General features: G+C 40.7%; 1 protein-coding gene across 4 annotated transcripts in view; it reads right to left on the bottom strand.

The window, feature by feature from the left end:
• Positions 1-19,828, bottom strand: part of PCSK5 (proprotein convertase subtilisin/kexin type 5) — a 516,633-nt gene that overhangs the window by 405,341 nt on the left and 91,464 nt on the right. For all 4 annotated transcript variants that reach the window (XM_061425568.1, XM_061425565.1, XM_061425567.1 and 1 more), the window contains exon 3: positions 15,169-15,282. In XM_061425568.1, the coding sequence (XP_061281552.1) occupies positions 15,169-15,282 (114 nt within the window). The remainder of the gene's footprint in view (positions 1-15,168; positions 15,283-19,828) is intronic.

Raw genomic sequence — 19,828 nt, 5'->3', positions numbered from 1 at the left:
CATGAACTTGTAATGAAGCAAGTGGAAAAAAAACTCATTGGTAGCATTCAGTGAATGCTAGAGAAGTAACCCCTAGTAAACATTGTTCCTGCAGGGACTGTACCTCACTGTACCAAGTAATGTACAGCAAAGTTTCTTCAAGTATTTCTGCCAGTAAGTGAAGAAGAAATCACAGATAGAGAAGATTACTACTTTGCAAATCCCAACGAATAATTAAAGGATCTATACAATGGTGGGCTTCCCTTGTAGTTCAGCTGGTAAAGAATCCGCCTGCAATGCAGGAGACCCTGGTTCGATTCCTGGGTTGGGAAGATCTCCTGGAAAAGGGATAGACTACCCACTCCAGTATTCTTGGGCTTTCCTCATGGCTCAGATGGTAAACAATCCGCCTGCAATGCAGAAGACCTAGGTTCAATTCCTGGATTGGAAACATTCCCTGGAGAAGGGCATGGCAACCCACTCCAGTTTGGGCTTCCCTCATAGCTCAGTTGGTAAAGAATCTGCCTGCAGTGCAGGATACCCTGGTATGATTCCTGGGTCGGGATCCACTGGAGAAGGGACAGGCTACCTGCTCCAGTATTCTTGGGCTTCCCTTGTGGCTCAGCTGGTAAAGAATCTGCCTGCAATATGGGAGACCTGGGTTGGGAAGATCCCTTGGAGGAGGGAAAAGCTACCCACTGCAGTATTCTGGCCTAGAGAATTCCATAGACTGTACAGTCCATGGGATCACAAAGAGTCGGACATGACTGAGCGATTTTCACTTTCACACAATGGTAGATCCTTTGTAATATCACAGAGTGACAAGCAGATTTGTTGTACCTCCTGATACAACATATCTGCATACACGTAACAACTAGATAGTAAGTGGTCACACACTCAGCAAAATGAAAATTGAACTTGAATCTGATCATGCCTCTAGTTTTTACTACCTACTAATTTATTGATGACATTGGGACTAGAATGCAGTTAGTAAAATCTAGACCACATGAAGCTCTAAATAACCTAGATTCTTAAACTGAACATTTTCAAAGGAAAAAATAAAGATTTATAGGATAAAAGAGATTGAAGAGGTATACAACCAATCAACATATGAGACTTACTTGGATCTTGACTCAAATTACAAAGAAAAGATTATAAGCCAATAGGGAAAATTTGAAAATGTACTGGATATTTGATAATATAAAGAAGCTATCATTAATTTTTTTTATATGTGGTAATTATATTATGGCTTTCTTGTTAGTTTTTTTCCTTACAGAGCTACATATTGGGTTGACTAGAATGTTCATTTGGGTTTTTCTGTAATATGTTATGGAAAAACCGAAACAAACTTTTTTGACCAACCCAATACTATAATACTCAAGGCTGAAATGAAATAAAATGTGTGATTGTCTTGAGATAATCAGAGTCGGGGGGGGTGGGCAATAAATGAATGAATACTGGCCTTGAGTTGGTAACTATTTGAAGTTGGTAATGGGAAAGGAGTGTTCGTTCTATTTCATCTCTACTTTGTTTCAAAATTTCAAAAAGTTTCTGTAATATCTGTAGTTATGACCAAACTAGATAGCACATTCAAAAGCAGAGACATTACTTTGCCAACAAAGGTCCGTCTAGTCAAGACTATGGTTTTTCCAGTGGTCATGTATGGATGTGAGAGTGGGCCTGTGAAGAAGGCTGAGCACTGAAGAATTGATGCTTTTGAACTGTGGTGTTGGAGAAGACTCTTGAGAGTCCCTTGGGCTGCAAGGGGGATTTCTTTGGAGGGAATGATGCTGAAGCTGAAACTCCAGTACTTTGGCCACCTCATGCGAAGAGTTGACTCATTGGAAAAGATTCTGATGCTGCGAGGGATTGGGGGCAGGAGAAGAAGGGGATAACAGAGGACGAGATGGCTGGATGGCATCACTGACTCGATGGACGTGAGTCTGAGTGAACTCCGGGAGTTGATGATGGACAGGGAGGCCTGGCATGCTGCAATTCATGGGGTCACAAAGAGTTGGACATGACTGAGCGACTGAACTGAACTGAGTATCTGTAGTGAGAGCTGGTGAAAGTAAGATCAGATGTAATCCTTAATCGGGAATCTAAACCATCGGGTGTGTGTGGAGTGACAAGGACCCACGTTTCTGATAAACTGCAAGGAGGTGTTTTTGAACTGAACTGTTCATTATGGAAAGAAAGGGCTGCCCAAGTAGCGTATTTTCCTGGTAACTGAAAATACACAAGGTGGGGACTGAGCACGAGCTGAGGGCTTGAATGAAGTTATTATTTAGGCCCATCCCAATCTGGTGGTCTACAAGAGAGGGTTTCTTTTTCTTTTTTTTTTTAATTTCTTTTTCTTAAAGACCACCTGATTCAAGGTGCTAATTGCAGAAACACACACAGCACTGTTTCTAGGTGCTTCCGTATAGTTCATGGATGTGAAGCAGAAGGGTCTGGGCTACAGAGCAGGCATGAAAGCAAAATGAGAATGGTCAAATAAAACATTTTAGCAGAAGAGGAATGATTTAAAAAAATACGTATACCTGCTATGTTTAACCTACTACTGCTGCACTTGAGTTCACTAAAACATAAGGATGGTTTCTCTATCACTAGGTAACAAACCCAGACATCAAGTTTTAAGACACTAATTTAACTAATCTTCAGGAAACCATGCAAAGAGATCATTAGGAGAGCACAGTCTTGTTACCTGGGCATAATTTTCTTTTCTTGGCTTCAGACATGTTAATTTGGTATGTCTGGATCAGAATGTCTATCCTGGGAGGCTTTTACAAGAGACAAAATTCACCTCACCAGAAAATTGAGAGAGAAAAGAAAGCCCTCCAAAGCTACATTTCTTCCAAGCAGTCTTTGAGATTATTCCGTAAATGTTGTACTAAATATCTGAATAGCTATCATCCAAATGGAATAGTTTTTTATTTTTTTTTCTTAACGTAAGGGAAGAAATTAGGTTTCTTATCAGGTTCTTAGTTTCTTATCAGGTTCTTCTCCTTTTAATCAAGGAAAGAATAATCAGTGAATGTATTTTGTACTTTGTCCACATTGTCTACCACCAAGAATAGCATTCTTGCATTGTGAACCCAATCTGATTCTGACCTACTCAATTAAGTAATCAAATCCTGTTTCTGGAACTTAAAGTTTTATCCTACTTGCCTCAGTATAATTTCATCTCATCTGGTATGGTGCAGTTCTTGGTGCCCACGTGATTTGCATACCAGATTATCTATCACTGGCCTACAATCCCATACCCAAGGCTGAGATAGTCTACAAAGGAATTTTTTTTACATTTGAGAAACTGGGGAAAAAAAACACACCGAAGTGCATTCAATAAAAGATGACTATTTCTTTCTCCTTCCCAGACGAATTAGATGTTTTCTCCTTTCTTATTCTTCTCATCATTGGATTGCTAAGAATTATTTCTTTTACTCCATTAATTTCCCAGTCAACTCACTGCCAACCAAAATTAAGGAAAAAACAGCATTCCAGCTGTCGCTGTCTCAGACAACTTTAGAATTTGAATTCTCAACACAGGATATTTGAATATGTACCATCATCTTTCAGGAAGAGCCAGCTCAGTTCTGTGAATCTGGAAAATGAAGATGTCTAAATGACCAACTCTCTCCTCATTTTATATCTATAAATATTTATGAAGTACTTACTAAGAGAACCCTACTTATTGGCAGAGAAATGTATAAAAAATAAGCCAAAAAATGTGTCTTGATCACTAGAACTAATCCCAACACAGGGTGAGAAGTAAATAAGAAATGAGGAATTCAGAGAAACTTTGATAAAGGAACTTGAATCAACATGTTAAGAAGTCAAGGACAGATTAAGTGAGCTCAAGGGTCAATCCCATCAGCTCTCCAACAGAAAATGAGTTACTAATTAAAGAAAAATCTTACTAAAATCTTGATAAAAACAACTCTGTTAACAGACCTTCATCATATTAGAGTCAGGGCCAAAGGACCAGACTATGGACATACTTTTACTCTTTTAAGTAAAGCTGAGAAGATGAACTACCAGTATGGAATAAGTTATATTTTGCTCAAGGAAATTAATAAAGGTTGTAATAATTTGTCCCAGGCAGGAATGAATATTATCCGAAGTGATTTTTCACTAGCCTCTTCTAAAAGTACTTTGACTAGTTAATTATAGGTTAACTTAATACCTCTAATGTATTTCCTGGTGACTCAGATAGTAAAGACTCTTCCTGCAATGCAGGAGACCCAGGTTTGATCCCTGGATAGGGAAGATCCCCTGGAGAAGGGAATGGCTACCCACTCTAGAATTCTTGCCTGGGGAATTCCATGGACAGAGGAACCTGGTGGGCTACAGTCCATGGGGTCACAAAGAGTCAGACATGACTGAGTGACTAACACTAATACGTCTAATATACTGACTTCCACCACAACCGTCTCATGGTCAGTTTGTCTAGTCAGTTGAGGTTAGTCCATTGAGGCTACCAATAGCAGAACTCTAATTGGATCTTGCTAATTAACTCATGATAATAATGATGACTTCATGTCATTCCATTATCCTTCATGAAGAGATTTTTCAGGCTGTAAAACAAATATGGACTTAGGATTCAAGTTTGCTTTTTCTTGGAGTTATCACTTATGAGCATTTTTCTTTGGGGTTAATTTATTCATTCAGTGAACACAAGTTCTAATAAAGGAGGAGCATAATTTCAACTCAGCCATTCATGTGTTTGGCTGCCCAAATACTCTTGGCGGGCATCTGAGAATTTGGGTTTGGGGAGAGTTTTCACCATTCCTTCATAAAACTGTCTCACTGTGTCTAAGCTGGTTACACAAACAATATGGTTGTGCTGAATGCCTCCGAGAGAATGGAATTTGGGTACATAGAAGGCCCTGGGTACCGACACGACCAACTCCCAGTAAAAACCCTGAGTACCAAGTCCCTCACGAGCTCCCTGGCAGCCAGCATGTCACACACGGCACAATTCATGCTGGAGGAGTTAAGTGCTTTCTGTGTTACTCCACTGAGAGAAGTCTCTTGGAAGCTTCAGCCTGGTTTCCCCTGGACTTTGCCCCTTGTGGCTTTTAATTTTGCTGATTTCACATTATATCCTTTCACCAAAATAAATCATAGCTGTATGACTCTTTGCTGAATTATGTGACTCCTCCCAGTGAATCACCTAATCTGGGGGTGGTCTCAGGGACCCCAACACGGGGACACGCTGAGATTGAAGCAGTAATGAAACAAAAGCATGGGGTACAGCAGTCAGGAACAGGGTAGGTCTGAGCTGGAAATCAGGATGTGGTGGTATATGTCTCCCTAAGATTCCATCTCTAGTTCAACTTGCCATGTGGACCTAGAGGAGGTTCAAGCGGGAATGACCTCTAGAAAGCATCTAGTCTAGATTCCACATTTGTTCAGATGAGCTAAGGGTGAGAGAGCTAAAATACCTTTCCACAGGACACAGAGTTAGTCTGAAGTAAAACATCAGTGCACCAAAACCACATCTCAACCCCCAGTAGTTCTTACCAGGAAATCATTTGCTGCCTGGCTGGAGTCCGTCCTTTCTCAGAAGGCCTCCTGCTTGCGTCAAGATGGACCACATGGCTGCAGATTTACACCATGTTGCATTTTCAATTAAAACAGTTAAATGGGGTGCCATAAAAGGGTGATCTCCAAGCTGCCAGGACAATAATGCCACAAACCCCACCAGATTTTATTAGAGTCAAATGACAGTATAAGTCATTAGGAAAATGTGTGCCAACCACAGAAACAGCAATGCCTCACACTCTTGGAGAACTGAATACCATCCAGTTGGCTAAGAACGAACCATGTGGCTTACAATCATTTTTCACAATTACTATCCTAGCTAGTTCATAGTTTCTGGCAGATATGCCTCACACGCACAGCCGAACTCAGTTAATTTTCACTACACTGATCGACAAATATGATTTTTTTCCCTTAAAAAAAAAAAAACACCCAGAGAGTTTTCATGAAATTTGAGGTAGTGCATCAAAAAGTGAGCCCATTTGTTAAATCCTGGCTTTAAAAATGCATATTAAGTAGGCCACCCAATATTCATCACAAAAAATTATGTGTTAAGGATGCCAGTCATACTCAACTACTCCAGTCTGAGAGTCAAATAGCAAGATTTCACAGGGCCTTCTTTACTTTTCCCTTTGGAATTGAGCTTGCCTTCTAAAAGGCAGGAAAAAAACTTTTTTTTTTTTTTAATACTTCACTATGGGCTTCTTCAAAATCAGTATTAGTTCTTAACAGTTAGACAAGAAATACTGTACAATGCTATAACATGTTTCTAAGGAAATAAAATATTTACATGACTAAAGGAATAAAAGAGCTATTTGGCTAAACTTATAGCTTCCTCCAAGTTTCACTTCCAAGTTGCCTTCTTGGGACTCGTTGTCAATAGCCTGAGTACAAATTTCATGTATAAATGCTTTAGGATGATTTCAGAAAATATAAAATCTACTATAAATTGAATAATCTGTCCCATAAAGAGAACCATCCTGCCAACAAAGGAGAATTCCCATCTCCTCCTGTATTTCAAATGTGGCATCTGCCATAACTGTGTAAGGGATCAACAGGTACTATAAAGACATGGCCCACAAGGGACTTCAACGGTATAGATAACATTCTATTCTTCAGATTGGGGGTGGGTGGACAGGCATTTATGGTTCTCTTTCAAATTTCTGTATGTCTTAAGTATTTTGTAACAAAAAATATTTAACTCCCTGAATTTGCTCAATTGGCTTTCTCAGATCCTTGAAGGGGCATCTTACTTAGCCATGCTCTTTCTAGAGCCAAAGTGAATTTTCTTCAGGGGATCAAAATGGCCCATTATACCAGCTTTGTATGTTAAAAACATGTCTATTACACCAAGTTCATGCAGACTTGGTCAGATTTTCACAATCTTTCCCATCAGATATCCTTTGTCTGTGGAACATCTTGAAAGACTGTTTTAGGCAAGGGCACTTTTCAATCAGTGCCAGTAAAGTGAAAATATCTTTTTAATTAAAGCTGTCGGCTTCCCAGATAGAAAATTTTGTCAGTAAGAAAAATGTATAAGATCAAGAGAAACAAGCTAAATTGACCAAGGGCACTTTAAAGTGTCTCTAAGTTTTTTGAAAGCTCTTCTTCCTCCAACTGATAATGGGGAGGTGGAGGCCAGCTGTGTTCACATAAACCCCGTGGTGAAAATATGTTAGAGCAAGGATATCTCTAAGTGGTCCTGAGAGTCAAATAAAATCAGCATCAATTGGGAACTTGTTCAGTTCAGTCACTCAGCCGTGTCCAACTCTTTGTGACCCCATGGACTGCAGCACGCCAGGCTTCCCTGTCCATCACCAACTTCTGAAGCCTACTCAAACTCGTGTCCATTGAGTTGGTAAAGCCATCCAACCATCTTGTACTCTATTGTCCCCTTCTCTTCCTGCCTTCAGTCTTTCCCAGCATCAGGGTCCTTTCTAATGAGTCAGTTCTTCTCATCAGGTGGCCAAAGTATTAGAGTTTCAGCTTCAGCATCAGTCCTTCCAATGAACATTCATGGCTGATTTCCTTTAGGATGGACTGGTTGGATCTCCTTGCAGTCCAAAAGACTCTCAAGAGTCTTCTCCAACACCACAGTTCAAAAGCATCAATTCTTTGGCACTCAGCTTTCTTTATAGTCTGACTCTCACATCCATACATGACTACTGGAAAAACCATAGCTTTGACTAGACAGACCATTGTTGGTAAAGTAATGTCTCTGCTTTTGAATATGCTGTCTAGATTGGTCATAGCATTTCTTTCAAGGAGCAAGCATCTTTTAATTTCATGGCTGTAGTCACCATCTGCAGTGATTTTGGAGCCCGAGAAAACAAAGTCTCTCATTGTTTCCACTGTTTCCCCATCTATTTGCCATAAAGTGATGGGACTGGATGTCATGATCTTAGTTTTCTGGATGTTGAGTTTTAAGCCAACTTTTTCACTTTCTTTCACTTTCATCAAGAGGCTCTTTAGTTCTTCTTTGCTTTCTGTCATAAGGGTGGTATCATCTGCACATCTGAGGTTATTGATATTTCTCCTAGCAGTCTTAATTCCAGGTTGTGTTTCCTCCAGCCTGGCGTTTCTCATGATGTACTCTGCATATAAATTAAATAAACAGGGTGACAGTATACAGCCTTGATGTACTCCTTTCCCAATTTGGAACAAGTCTGTTCTTCCATGTCCAGTTCTAACTGTTGCTTCTTGACCTGCATACAGATTTCTCAGGAGGCAGGTCAGGTGATCTGCTTTCCCATCTCTTTCAGAATTTTCCACAGTTGATTGTGATCCACACAGTCAAAGGCTTTGGCATAGTCAATAAAGCAGAGTTTGATGTTTTTCTGGAACTCTCTTGCTTTTTCTATGATCCAGCAGATGTTGGCAATTTGATCTCTGGTTCCTCTGGCTTTTCCAAATCCAGCTTGAACACCTGGAAGTTCACAGTTCATGTACTGTTGAAGTCTGGCTTGGAGAGTTTTGAGTGTTACTTTGCTAGTGTGTGAGATGAGTACAATTGTACGGTAGTTTAAACATTCCTTGGCATTGCCTTTCTTTAGGAGTGGAATGAAAACTGACCTTTTCCAGTCCTGTGGCTACTGATGAGTTTTACAGATTTACTGGCATATTGAGTGCAGCCCTTTCACAGCATCATCTTTTAGGATTTCAGTTCAGTTCAGTTGCTCAGTCGTGTCCAACTCTTTGCAACCCCATGACCGCAGCACACCAGGCCTCCTTATCCATCACCAACTGCCGGAGTCTACCCAAACCCATGACCACTGAGTCGGTGATGCCATCCAACCATCTTGTACTCTGTTGTCCCCTTCTCCTCCTGCCCTCAATCTTTCCCAGCATCAGGGTCTTTTCAAATGAGTCAGCTCTTCGCATCAGGTGGCCAAAGTATTGGAGTTTCAGCTTTAACGTCAGTCCTTCCGATGAACACCCAGGACTGATTTTCTTTAGGATGTACTGGTTGGATCTTCTTGTATTCCAAGGGACTCTCAAGAGTCTTCCCCAACACCACAGTTCAAAAGCATCAATTTTTCGGTGCTCAGCTTTCTTTATAGTCCAACTCTCACATCCATGCATGACTACTGGAAAAACCATAGCCTTGACTAGACAGAGCTTTGTTGACAACGTAATGTCTCTGCTTTATAGCTCAACTAAAATTGCATCACCTGCACTAGCTTGTCAGAAATGCAAATTCCCAAATTTCCACTGGGGGGCATGAGAGAGGTGGGCAGTAATCCTTTCAGGTGATTTGTGATGCCATTCATATGAAGTCCAGTGACACAACAGTTGGAAGTCTAACCTCTGGAGTCAGAGTGACTGGGTTCGAATAACAGGATCTGCCCACTGGTAAACAGTGCGATTCTGGACAAGTTACTTGTCTCTTCTATAATTTCTTCAGTGTAAAATGAAGACAATGCATGTGTGTGTGCTAACTCACTTCAGTTATGTCTGACTCTATGCAACCCTGTGGACTGTAGCCCGCCAGGCTCCTCTGTCCACGGGATTCTCCCAGCCAAGAATACTGGAGTGGGTTTTCATGCCCTCCTCCAGGGGATCTTCTTAACCCAGGGATCAAACCCACATCTCTTGCATTACCTGCACTGGCAGGCAGGTTCTCCACCTCTTGCGCCACCTGGGAAGCCCTAAAATGAGATAGTAATAGGTCCCAACTCACTGGAATACTGGCAATAATATAATACACATGAAAGTTTGGCAAAATGTTTGACACAGCCAATTATTTCCTCAACTATGAAGATGATCACTGATATCCAGTTTACTCGTCTATTTATTTCATTAGCATTCATTGAGCATTTATCCCAGATGTGGGCAGTGAATAAATAACTCAGGATTCCTGGCTGCCTATTAGACTTACCAGGGGATTCTTATGAAATCTTGCTGCCTGAGCCCTCCTCTATACCAAAAATAAAAATCTCTTATAGGGGGACCCAAGCTTGGGCATCCATTACTACTCAGGACATTTTAACAGAAGAAGCAAATCTATGAGCAAAAATTAGAACCCAAAGCCCATGGAGCTGGGTGTATGCACATGATCCCGGAGACACTTTCAGGGCAGAACTGTTGGTCCAGCAAACTCATTGGCACTTATATATTCCTCTTCTGCCTTACTGATCTTCGAAGGAAGTACAGATCATGTTTTCCTAAATCCTCGGGACTTGCCACCATGCTCACAAACAGGAGATGCTGGAGTCTGTCAATACAATGAGAAGCGAGTTCTGTTTCTAGGACTGGACCCTGCAAGCTCCTGGAAGCCCGAGCACAGCGTTCCAGGTCAGAGGAGTAATTAGCTAGCCATCGTCTCCATAACAAACTCTTGTAAATGCACCTTTCCTTGAATATACTGCCCAGGCCTCAGGCTGGACATAATGGTTTCACATACCAGTTTCCAAGGGGAGGAGCGACAGGGGTAAAGCTTTTAAATTAATTAAAAGAGACACTCAGGCACACTTCATGCCATTCTTTAATCTCTGTTCTCCTGTGATAAATATAGACTGACAGGATCAGGCCTAGGCTAACGAGCTGAAGGCAGGACCCTATGCAGGTTCGCCAAGTAACCCTCAAAAAACACTGCAGCAGGGCCCAGGGCTCAGAAAAAGGAAGGAGGAAATCAGCAGTGTGTCTCAACAGTGTCAATGACATGTCACTGAGCCCTCTGAAGGATGTCCACTGCACATATAATCATACTCTTCTTCAACTGTAGCAATGAAAACAGATAAAAGGAAGATAGCATGTATTGTAATTCAAAAGAAGAACAATTATAATTTACTTTAAAGAGTCTTCTACTGCCAGGCACTGTGCTAAAGCTTTCCCACGTAGTATTTCATTTAATTATGGTAACCAGCTTCTTAACCATTCTCGCCTCCTAGTACACACACCCTTGTGTAGTCCCCTCATACACTGAATTAGAGTTCAAACATGTGGTCAACAGAAAATTACAGAAGTAACTTCTGAGATTAGATCATAAAAAGACATCACCACCTCTGACACAATCTCTTAAATCATTTGCCCTGGGGGAGGACAGAGCCATGTCAAGGGGCCACTCAAGCAGCCCTCTAGTGAGGCCCAGGTGGAGAAGAACCAGCCATGTGACCTTGTCAGTGGATCCTCCAACTCCAGTCACAATTCTGAGTCTTCCAACTGAAGCCCCAGACATCACTGAACAGAGAAGTCATCAGCACTGGGCCCTCTCTGCATGCCTGACCCACAGAACTCAGGAGATCTCTGTCTTAAAAACTAAGTTCTGTGATTTGTTACATAGCAGTCACTAATTCAACTTAAGAGGTAGGTACTCTTATTTTCTGCCTCTTGAGAAATTCGTATGCAGGTCAGGAAGCAACAGTTAGAACTGGACATAGAACAACAGACTGGTTCCAAATAGGAAAAGGAGTACGTCAAGGCTGTATATTGTCACCCTGCTTATTTAACTTATATGCAGAGTACATCATGAGAAACGCTGGACTGGAAGAAACACAAACTGGAATCAAGATTGCCGGGAGAAATATCAATAACCTCAGATATGCAGATGACACCACCCTTACGGCAGAAAGTGAAGAGGAACTAAAAAGCCTCTTGATGAAAGTGAAAGTGGAGAGTGAAAAAGTGGGCTTTTAAGCTCAACATTCAGAAAATGAAGATCATGGCATCCGATCCCATCACTTCATGGGAAATAGATGGGGTAACGGTGGAAACAGTGTCAGACTTTATTTTTCTGGGCTCCAAAATCACTGCAGATGGTGACTGCAGCCATGAAATTAAAACATGCTTACTCCTTGGAAGGAAAGTTATGACCAACCTAGATAGCATATTCAAAAGCAGAGACATTACTTTGCCAAGGCTATGGTTTTTCCCGTGGTCACGTATGGATGCGAGAGTTGGACTGTGGAATAGGCTGAGCGCTGAAGAATTGATGCTTTTGAACTGTGGTGTTGGAGAAGACTCTTGAGAGTCCCTTGGACTGCAAGGAGATCCAACCAGTCCATTCTGAAGGAGATCAGTCTTGGGTGTTCTTTGGAAGGAATGATGCTAAAGCTGAAACTCCAGTACTTTGGCCACCTCATGCGAAGAGTTGACTCACTGGAAAAGACTCTGATGCTGGGAGGGATTGGGGGCAGGAGGAGAAGGGGACGACAGAGGATGAGATGGCTGGATGGCATCACCGACTCGATGGACGTGAGTCTGAGTGAACTCCGGGAGTTGGTGATGGACAGGGAGGCCTGGCGTGCTGCGATTCATGGGGTCGCAGAGTCAGACATGACTGAGCGACTGATCTGATCTGACTCTTATTTTCTAGTTGACAAGAGTTTAAGTGATTCAATCATGGCCATATAAGCGAAGTAATGGGGAACTGAATCCATGTTTGCAGACTTGAAGTTCTGACTCCAATTCTGTCACTACTACTGACATAAACATAGGTATGTAATCAATTTCCCATTGCTTTCATTAAGGAAAAAGTATGCCTTTAATAGGAAGCTTTGAAGTGCTTTGGCTGCTCCCAAGACACTTTGCTCATCCTACATGGCACCCATGATTCTTCCTTGAACTTCAGTCGTTTCTCCATAGACAGATTAGAAGTTTCTGGAGAGCTGTAGTGTCTCGCTTACAGCTGTTTGTGAATAGTAGAAGGGTGGGGATACGATGCCATGTTCATCCTGTGGACTCCCATCAACCTACCTGGCTTGGCATCTCTGTTTCATCACTTTCAGGTTGGGTGATCTTAGACAAGTGATGTAAATTTTATAAGCCTTGGATTCCTAACTCTTATAACACAGGGCCAATATTAAACACACATCTCTATTTAAACTACATTAGAAAAATATAAGAATAAAGTATAAGCACCTTATACTTTAGCATGTGCTAAGTGCTCAATGAACGTGATCTATTTGAATTATTACTGTCAAGTATGTGTTGAAAAACATCCAGTATTTTAAAGAGCCAAACAAAAGCTCTTCCCTCTTAACCTTTCCTCACATCAAAAAGAGAATTTCTGAAGAAATGGCAGAGGTTCTCAGGTGTAAGGAGATCTTCCCCTATACACACTGAAATCTTTGGAGTCACCTTGCCATGGCTCCTGCAACAGCCCAACCTGCCCTGCTCGAGTGATGAGAGGGTCAGGGAGAGCTGCTGTCCACCTGCACTGTTGAGTGGGACATGTGCAGATAGCAATGTGTTTCTTTCTTGCAAAAAAGAAATGCAAGTCAAAGAGGGTCTCACTGCCCCTGGGCCTTAAGAAGAGAGGTGTTACGGGCATGTTGCTTCCATTCTACTTCTTAATCCTATTACATCCTTATCATCTTGTCAGCATAGACAAATGCTCCTGAGCTCCTGCTAACACTCCCTCTAATGCCTTCCCTTGTGGTTCATTCTTTCTTGGTCTTGGAGCTAATAAGCTGGCAAGCGTCTCACTGTCCCCTCATTGTTGTTTAGTCACTAAGTCATGTCTGACTATTTGTGACCCCGCGGATTGTAGCATGCCAGGCCCCCCTGTCCTCCACTATCTCCCAGAGTTTGCTCAAACTCGTCTATTAAGTCGGTAATGGTATCCAACCATCTCATCTTCTGCCGCCCCCTTCTCCTTTTGCCTTCAATCTTTCCCAGCATCAGGGTCCCCTCAGGTGATTTCTACTCAAATGATGCTTTGAGTCTCATCTCCCTTTGAACTTAGCTTCATGGCTCCTTTATTTCCCCTTATGCATGAAAGAGTTTTCTGTGTAAAACTCTGGTTGGGGTCCAGAATCTTTCCACAACCTTCCACTTCTGGGTAAGACTAAGAGGAGGGAAACTGGGAGAAATGCCAGCCACATTCACCCATCTCCAAATGAACACAGATTCCTAGTGTTGCTAGGTGCTAGGCTACATTCTCAGATGGGAGGATGTAAGTGACCCCCACACACAAAGTAACAGAGGATATTTAAAACTACAATAAAAACTATAAAACAAAGCGCCAAGGGGAGGATGTCACGAATGGCAGAGACAGCGGGCCCAGGAGAGCAGAGGAAGGACCGTGACAGACGAGGACATGGGAGACATGAAACACTCAGCCTCAGGTGTGGGCTCTGAGCGATGCAGAATTCTGACCTGAGGAGGCGGGACAGGACAGAAGGCCACTCTGGGAAGGAATGAAGTGCAAGGAGGCAGAAAAGCATGAGCCACGTATTTGGAATGCAATGGATGTATAGAGAAGCAGGGTCAGGGACTGCAAAAAAACAAGGTAGACTGGGGAAAATAATTCTGGCAATAATTTACCATAAAGATTTTCAAAAAAATTTAAAAAAAGTTAAGGTCTTTTTGCAGATTATAGAGCAAATTGATAACATATAAATTTCATGATAAAGTATCATATTCTAGTCAATTTTTTAGGGATCACAAACATAAAACCCTAAGGTTAGAGAAGTACATTTTCAAAGGAGGCAACATCAAGTGAATTTCTAGATCATTCTTCCCAACACATTAAGTTTCCCTTGCTGAAAGTTTTTGCTTGAACCACTGTGTGCGTGCTCAGTCACATACGATTCTTTGTGATACTTTGGACTGTAGTCCACTAGGTAAGTTCCTCTGTCCATGGGATTTTTCAGGCAAGAATACTGCAGTGGGCTTGAACCACTGAACTAGCTACAAGTCAAACACTTTTCAACTATTTTTTTCCTAGTCTAGTTTTTAAAAAATTGTTACCCAAAGTGAGAAGGTACATTTAGATAACTCAAGTTAGGAATCTGTTACCTACCAGCAGAGTCATTTCAATGATTTCCAAGAGCCAGTATTCATTAACCAGACTGGTTTCAGAGTAGAGTTGATGTGTACCAGAGGTGAACACAACTATTGCTAAGTCTCAGGGTGTCTGCCCTTTATGTTATTTTCCCATCTTCTGACCCAAACTTACAAAACTACTACACAGAGTAAGATCTCAAGTAGAAACACCTTCAGGATCAGAATTTCTCTCTTTCTCCTTAGAACCAGAGAGTTAACTTCAAAAAAGATCCAGAAAATAGCACGGGCCATTAACCCACCAGTGGCGGGTCCTGAAACAGGAAAAAGTCCTTGCTCACTGTTTCTCTGTCTTCCTCATCCCAACATTGCTGAACAACACACAACAGGATGCCACGGGCCCTGGCCAGCAGAACTCACCATATACCACATGCTTGGCCACTTGGGATCATTGAAGTAAGTGGACTGGGCGCGGCTGAAGTCATAATCCCTCTTGGTCCGTTTTTTTACCACTTGCTGTTGGATCCACTCCACCTGCCAAGAAGGACATTTGGTGAATGTTCAAGTTCTATCCAATGACAGTCTGAGACAGTTCCCATCCTGTGTCAGTCACAGGTTTCATTCTGGAGACTAGAATCCTAAGTCCAGGAGCTTCAAGGGTCCCTAGAAACCCTGGTTCTATTTTTTAAGGTAGATAGGTTTTGCATTCTTTTATGAAAGATCATTCATATTTCTCAACAATGTGCCAACCCCTTAAAGCTTTTTCAGAAAGCACATTTAACTCCCAATTTATTTTAAATCGATAGTGTTAGTTTTAAAAACTGATTTATTCATCCTAAGGGCTGGCAAACTTCTTCTCTGAAGGTCCAGATAATAAATATCTTCAGCTCTGCAGGTCATACAATCTCTGCTATAACTACTCATTCTGCCATTGTAGCACCATAGACAGTAAATAAATAAATGGGTGTAACTATGTTAAAAGATGCTTACTCCTTGGAAGGCAAGTTATGACCAACCTAGACAGCATATTAAAAAGTAGAGACATTACTTTGTCAACAAAGGTCTGTCTAGTCAAGGCTATGGTATTTCCAGTGGTCATGTATGGATATGAGAGTTGGACTATAAAGAAAGCTGAGCACTGAAGAATTGATGCTTTTGAACTGTGGTGTTGGAGAATACTCTTGAGAGTCCCTTGGACTGCAAGGAGATCCAACCAGCCCATCCTAAAGGAGATCAGTCCTGGGTGTTCATTGGTAGGACTGATTTTGAAGCTAAAACTCCAATACTTTGGCCACCTGATGCGAAGAGCTGACTCATTTGAAAAGACCCTGATGCTGGGAAAGATTGAGGGCAGGAGGAGAAGGGGACGACAGAGGATGAGATGGTTGGTGGCCTCACTGACTCAATGGACATGGGTTTGGGTGGACTCTGGGAGTTGGTGATAGACAGGGAGGCCTCACGTGCTGCGGTTCATGGGGTCGCAAAGAGTTGGACATGACTGAGCAACTGAACTGATGTTCCAATAAAACAGTGAATAAAAACACATGGGAGGCTGGATTTGACCCATAGGCCAAATTTTGTATAAAAATTTTCAATGTTCTAGGATTACACATCAAACTATCCAGGGATCAAATGCTCTAGGATCACAAATTTTTTTTTAAATGTCTATCCACACAGAGTGGTGGGAAAAGCACTATTTGGGTAATCAGAAAATCAAAGCTCTACTAGGCCTGTTTCTGGAATAAAGTGGGAATCGTCACTCAATTTCCTGAGTCACAGGTTCTCTGCCAGCTCCAAAATTCAAAACCTCTACGTTTGAGAAACGTCTTAACATTTAGCCTCAGCTTATGCTTAAACATAATGGAACTTCTGAGTTTGATACAGATTTGTAACCTAAATGATATGGGTATGAATGGGGGTATTTTTAAAAATAGGAAATCATTATGGCAACATAAAAATAAGCATATTTCATTTTGAACAAAGCATCTCAAATGTAATATCAGCCCAGGTGGCATTCTACAATTTGTTCCTAAATTCTCTTTTGTTGATTTCTTCTTTCCATAGCTAATTTAATCATACTATTCTAAAATGCTTCCTTCCACCATTTATCTGTATTCTCCATAAAGGAATTAAAAACAGAGTGACAGAGATGTTATTGTCCACTACTGTGATTCTATACCCATACCATTCAATAATGACTTCCTTCCTATTTCAAAGATTACTGGAGGAGAAGAAATATTAAAGGAGAAATGAATACGCTCAAAATGCACGGCTATAAACAAGGTTTGTTGTTGTTTAGTCATTAAGTTGTGTCTGACTCTTTTGTGACCCCATGGACTGTAGCCCACCAGCCTCTGTCCATGGGATTTTCCAGGCAAGAACACTGGATTTGGTTGCCATTTCCTCCTCCAGGGGATCTTCCCAACCCAGGGATACTAGGGCCAAAAGCCCAACTAATAAATTTCTATGATTCTCATATTGGAAAATATTATTCAACAAAATATCGGAGGGCTTCCCTGGTGGCTCAGTGGTAAAGACTCCACCTGTTAATGCAGGAGATGGAGGAGATGCAGGTTCGATCTCTGGGTTGGGAGGATCCCCTGGAGAAGGAAATAGTAACCCACTCCATTATTCTTGCCTGAAAAACTCCATGAACAGAGAAGCCTGGCAGGCTACATTCCATTGGGTTGCAAAGGGTCAGACATGACTCAGTGACTGAATAACAATTTGGTGTGCAAGATGAATTTAAATAGTGAATTCTTAGTTATATCACTAACAAGGCAAACAGAATCACATAGCCTCCCAAATAAATATAAGATCTATTTATGATTAGGATCAACAGCTCAACATCATATAAGTACCTTCTCTGATAGGTTATTTAAGCAAAATTATGAGTACAAAGTCAATAAATGAAAATAATATTCTGGAAAATGAAAGTTTTCTGTTACTGTTTTAATTAATCTATACCAAGTGACTCTCTGGCACTGAATCATTCTACATCACTTACACACATGCACATACACACAGACACACGTGTATACACTAAATAAAAAAAGATGTGTTGTGTTAGTTGCTCAGTCGTGTATGATTCTTTGCAACCCCTTGAGCTGTAGCCCCGTAGGCTCCTCTGTCCCTAGAAGTTTTCCAGGCAAGAATACTGGAGTGGATTGCTGTTCTCTTCTCCAGGGGATCTTCCTGACCCAGGGACTGAACCCAGGTCTCCTGTATTGCAGACAGATTCTTTACAATCTGAGCCACTAGGGAAGCCCAAATAAAAGGTATTACAAATTATTTCTTTAAAGTATTGAACAATAGTTCCAAGGCAAGCTAACAGGGATTTTGTTTTTGCTTTATTTCAAGAGACTGCTATTCAGAAATCACATTGAAACTAATGTGTCATTAAAAATGTGTATAACTTTTTTAATGAAGAGACTAATTTCCAAAGTGACCATGTTTCCAAAACCACAGAACAAAATCAACTTCCTTCTTAAAGTAGAGCAGCAAGCATGGGCATGCATGTATTTTGTCTATTTCAAGGAAACATTTTAATCTATTTCAGACAATCTAAGAAATGAGTTTCTTTCACTCATTTATTCATTCAATATGCAGTAAGTGCCTATTCAATACCAGACACTGGGCTGGGAATACAAAGATGACTAAGAATAATCTTTGCCTCTGAAGGACTTAATTTTACCAAAGAATATTTAGCAAGTATTCTACAGTTCTTCACTTCATAAAAATGTTATCTTCATAAATGACATCTGATGCAGGATCTATCACTATACTAAACAGATCATTCATGAAAATTTTGACTATGCAAATAATATTTATAATTCTTATAAATGTCTATAAGACATTTATTATAACATTTATTATAAATGTTTATAATATATAACATTTATTATTATGTATTATACTAATATAATTATTATTTATTAATTTAACAGTTATAAATTCTTATAACTGTCTATAAGATTTACCCCAACAAGATTGAACTAGTTCATATTTGAACACTTGGTAAGATCCATTTGGACAGAATGGTTTTCAAACTAACCCTATATTGGTGGTGGTCTTTCCTAAGAGAGCCTCCATAAATTCTGAACTGCCAATGTCTATTTACAAATCAGACATTAAATCTCGTGTGGACCCAATAATGAAATGACTCAAGCTCAGGACAAGTCTACAGTGGAGTAGGGGTGAATAGCTGTCTCTACAATGACACTGTATGTATTTCTCCTTATGTATACACACACAGAGAAATGGATAAATAGGATAAGTATGTGAGAAAAGTAAGTGACAGTCATTTTCCTAAATGAACTATAGGTATGAAAATAGAACAAAATATCTCACCAAGCACCGTCTCTTCTGTAATTTTACCAAACAAAAACGCTTAGTTACAGGATTCAGTGGCTAGAAGGTAACACAGTAAGTTGGCCTCTACATTTGACTATAAGTCACACTGCCTGATCACAGGGCTGCAAAACTCAAGAAAAGCACAGTTGGGTTTTTTTTTTAGTGTCAAATACCATGTATTTTGCTTTGGTGCTTTATGAGTCCTGAGCCCTACATTTTTGGGAAAGCAGGAAAAGCACCTCTTGGGGCAGAAGATTTCTATGACTGGAAAGACCATATTTATATTTTTAAACCATTATCCATATGTCTGTCCTTGAGACCTTAAAAAAAAAAAAAGAAACTCAGATGTAATGCGTTATACAGGTTTCACCTCTTGACAAGAAGCCCAACGCAAAGAAAAGCCACTTAGAAATTTATTTTCATAAAACTACAGCCAGCCGAGGAAAAAAGGAAAACAGTGTGCTTTCCCTCACTGGTTTAACTTCTAAATGTTCTATTTCCTATATATTATGAATCTACATTAAAGTCAGAATTAAAAAAAAAAAAACTTCAGTCCTGATCAGTGTAGCCTCCAGTAATTTCACCACATGTGTGGTACATGGTGTTAAAGGCACTCCCTCCCTCTATGCAGAGCTTACTGCTGACGTGGTGCACATGAACAGTGGACATTTGCCACTCCAGGATCTTTGGTGAAACATGTTTGCTTTTGTTAGTTTGATATGCCACA

The sequence above is a fragment of the Bos javanicus genome, chromosome 8 (genome assembly GCF_032452875.1).
Source record: "Bos javanicus breed banteng chromosome 8, ARS-OSU_banteng_1.0, whole genome shotgun sequence".
Taxonomy (NCBI): Eukaryota; Metazoa; Chordata; class Mammalia; order Artiodactyla; family Bovidae; genus Bos; species Bos javanicus.
This window is presented reverse-complemented; position numbering and strand designations above follow the sequence as displayed.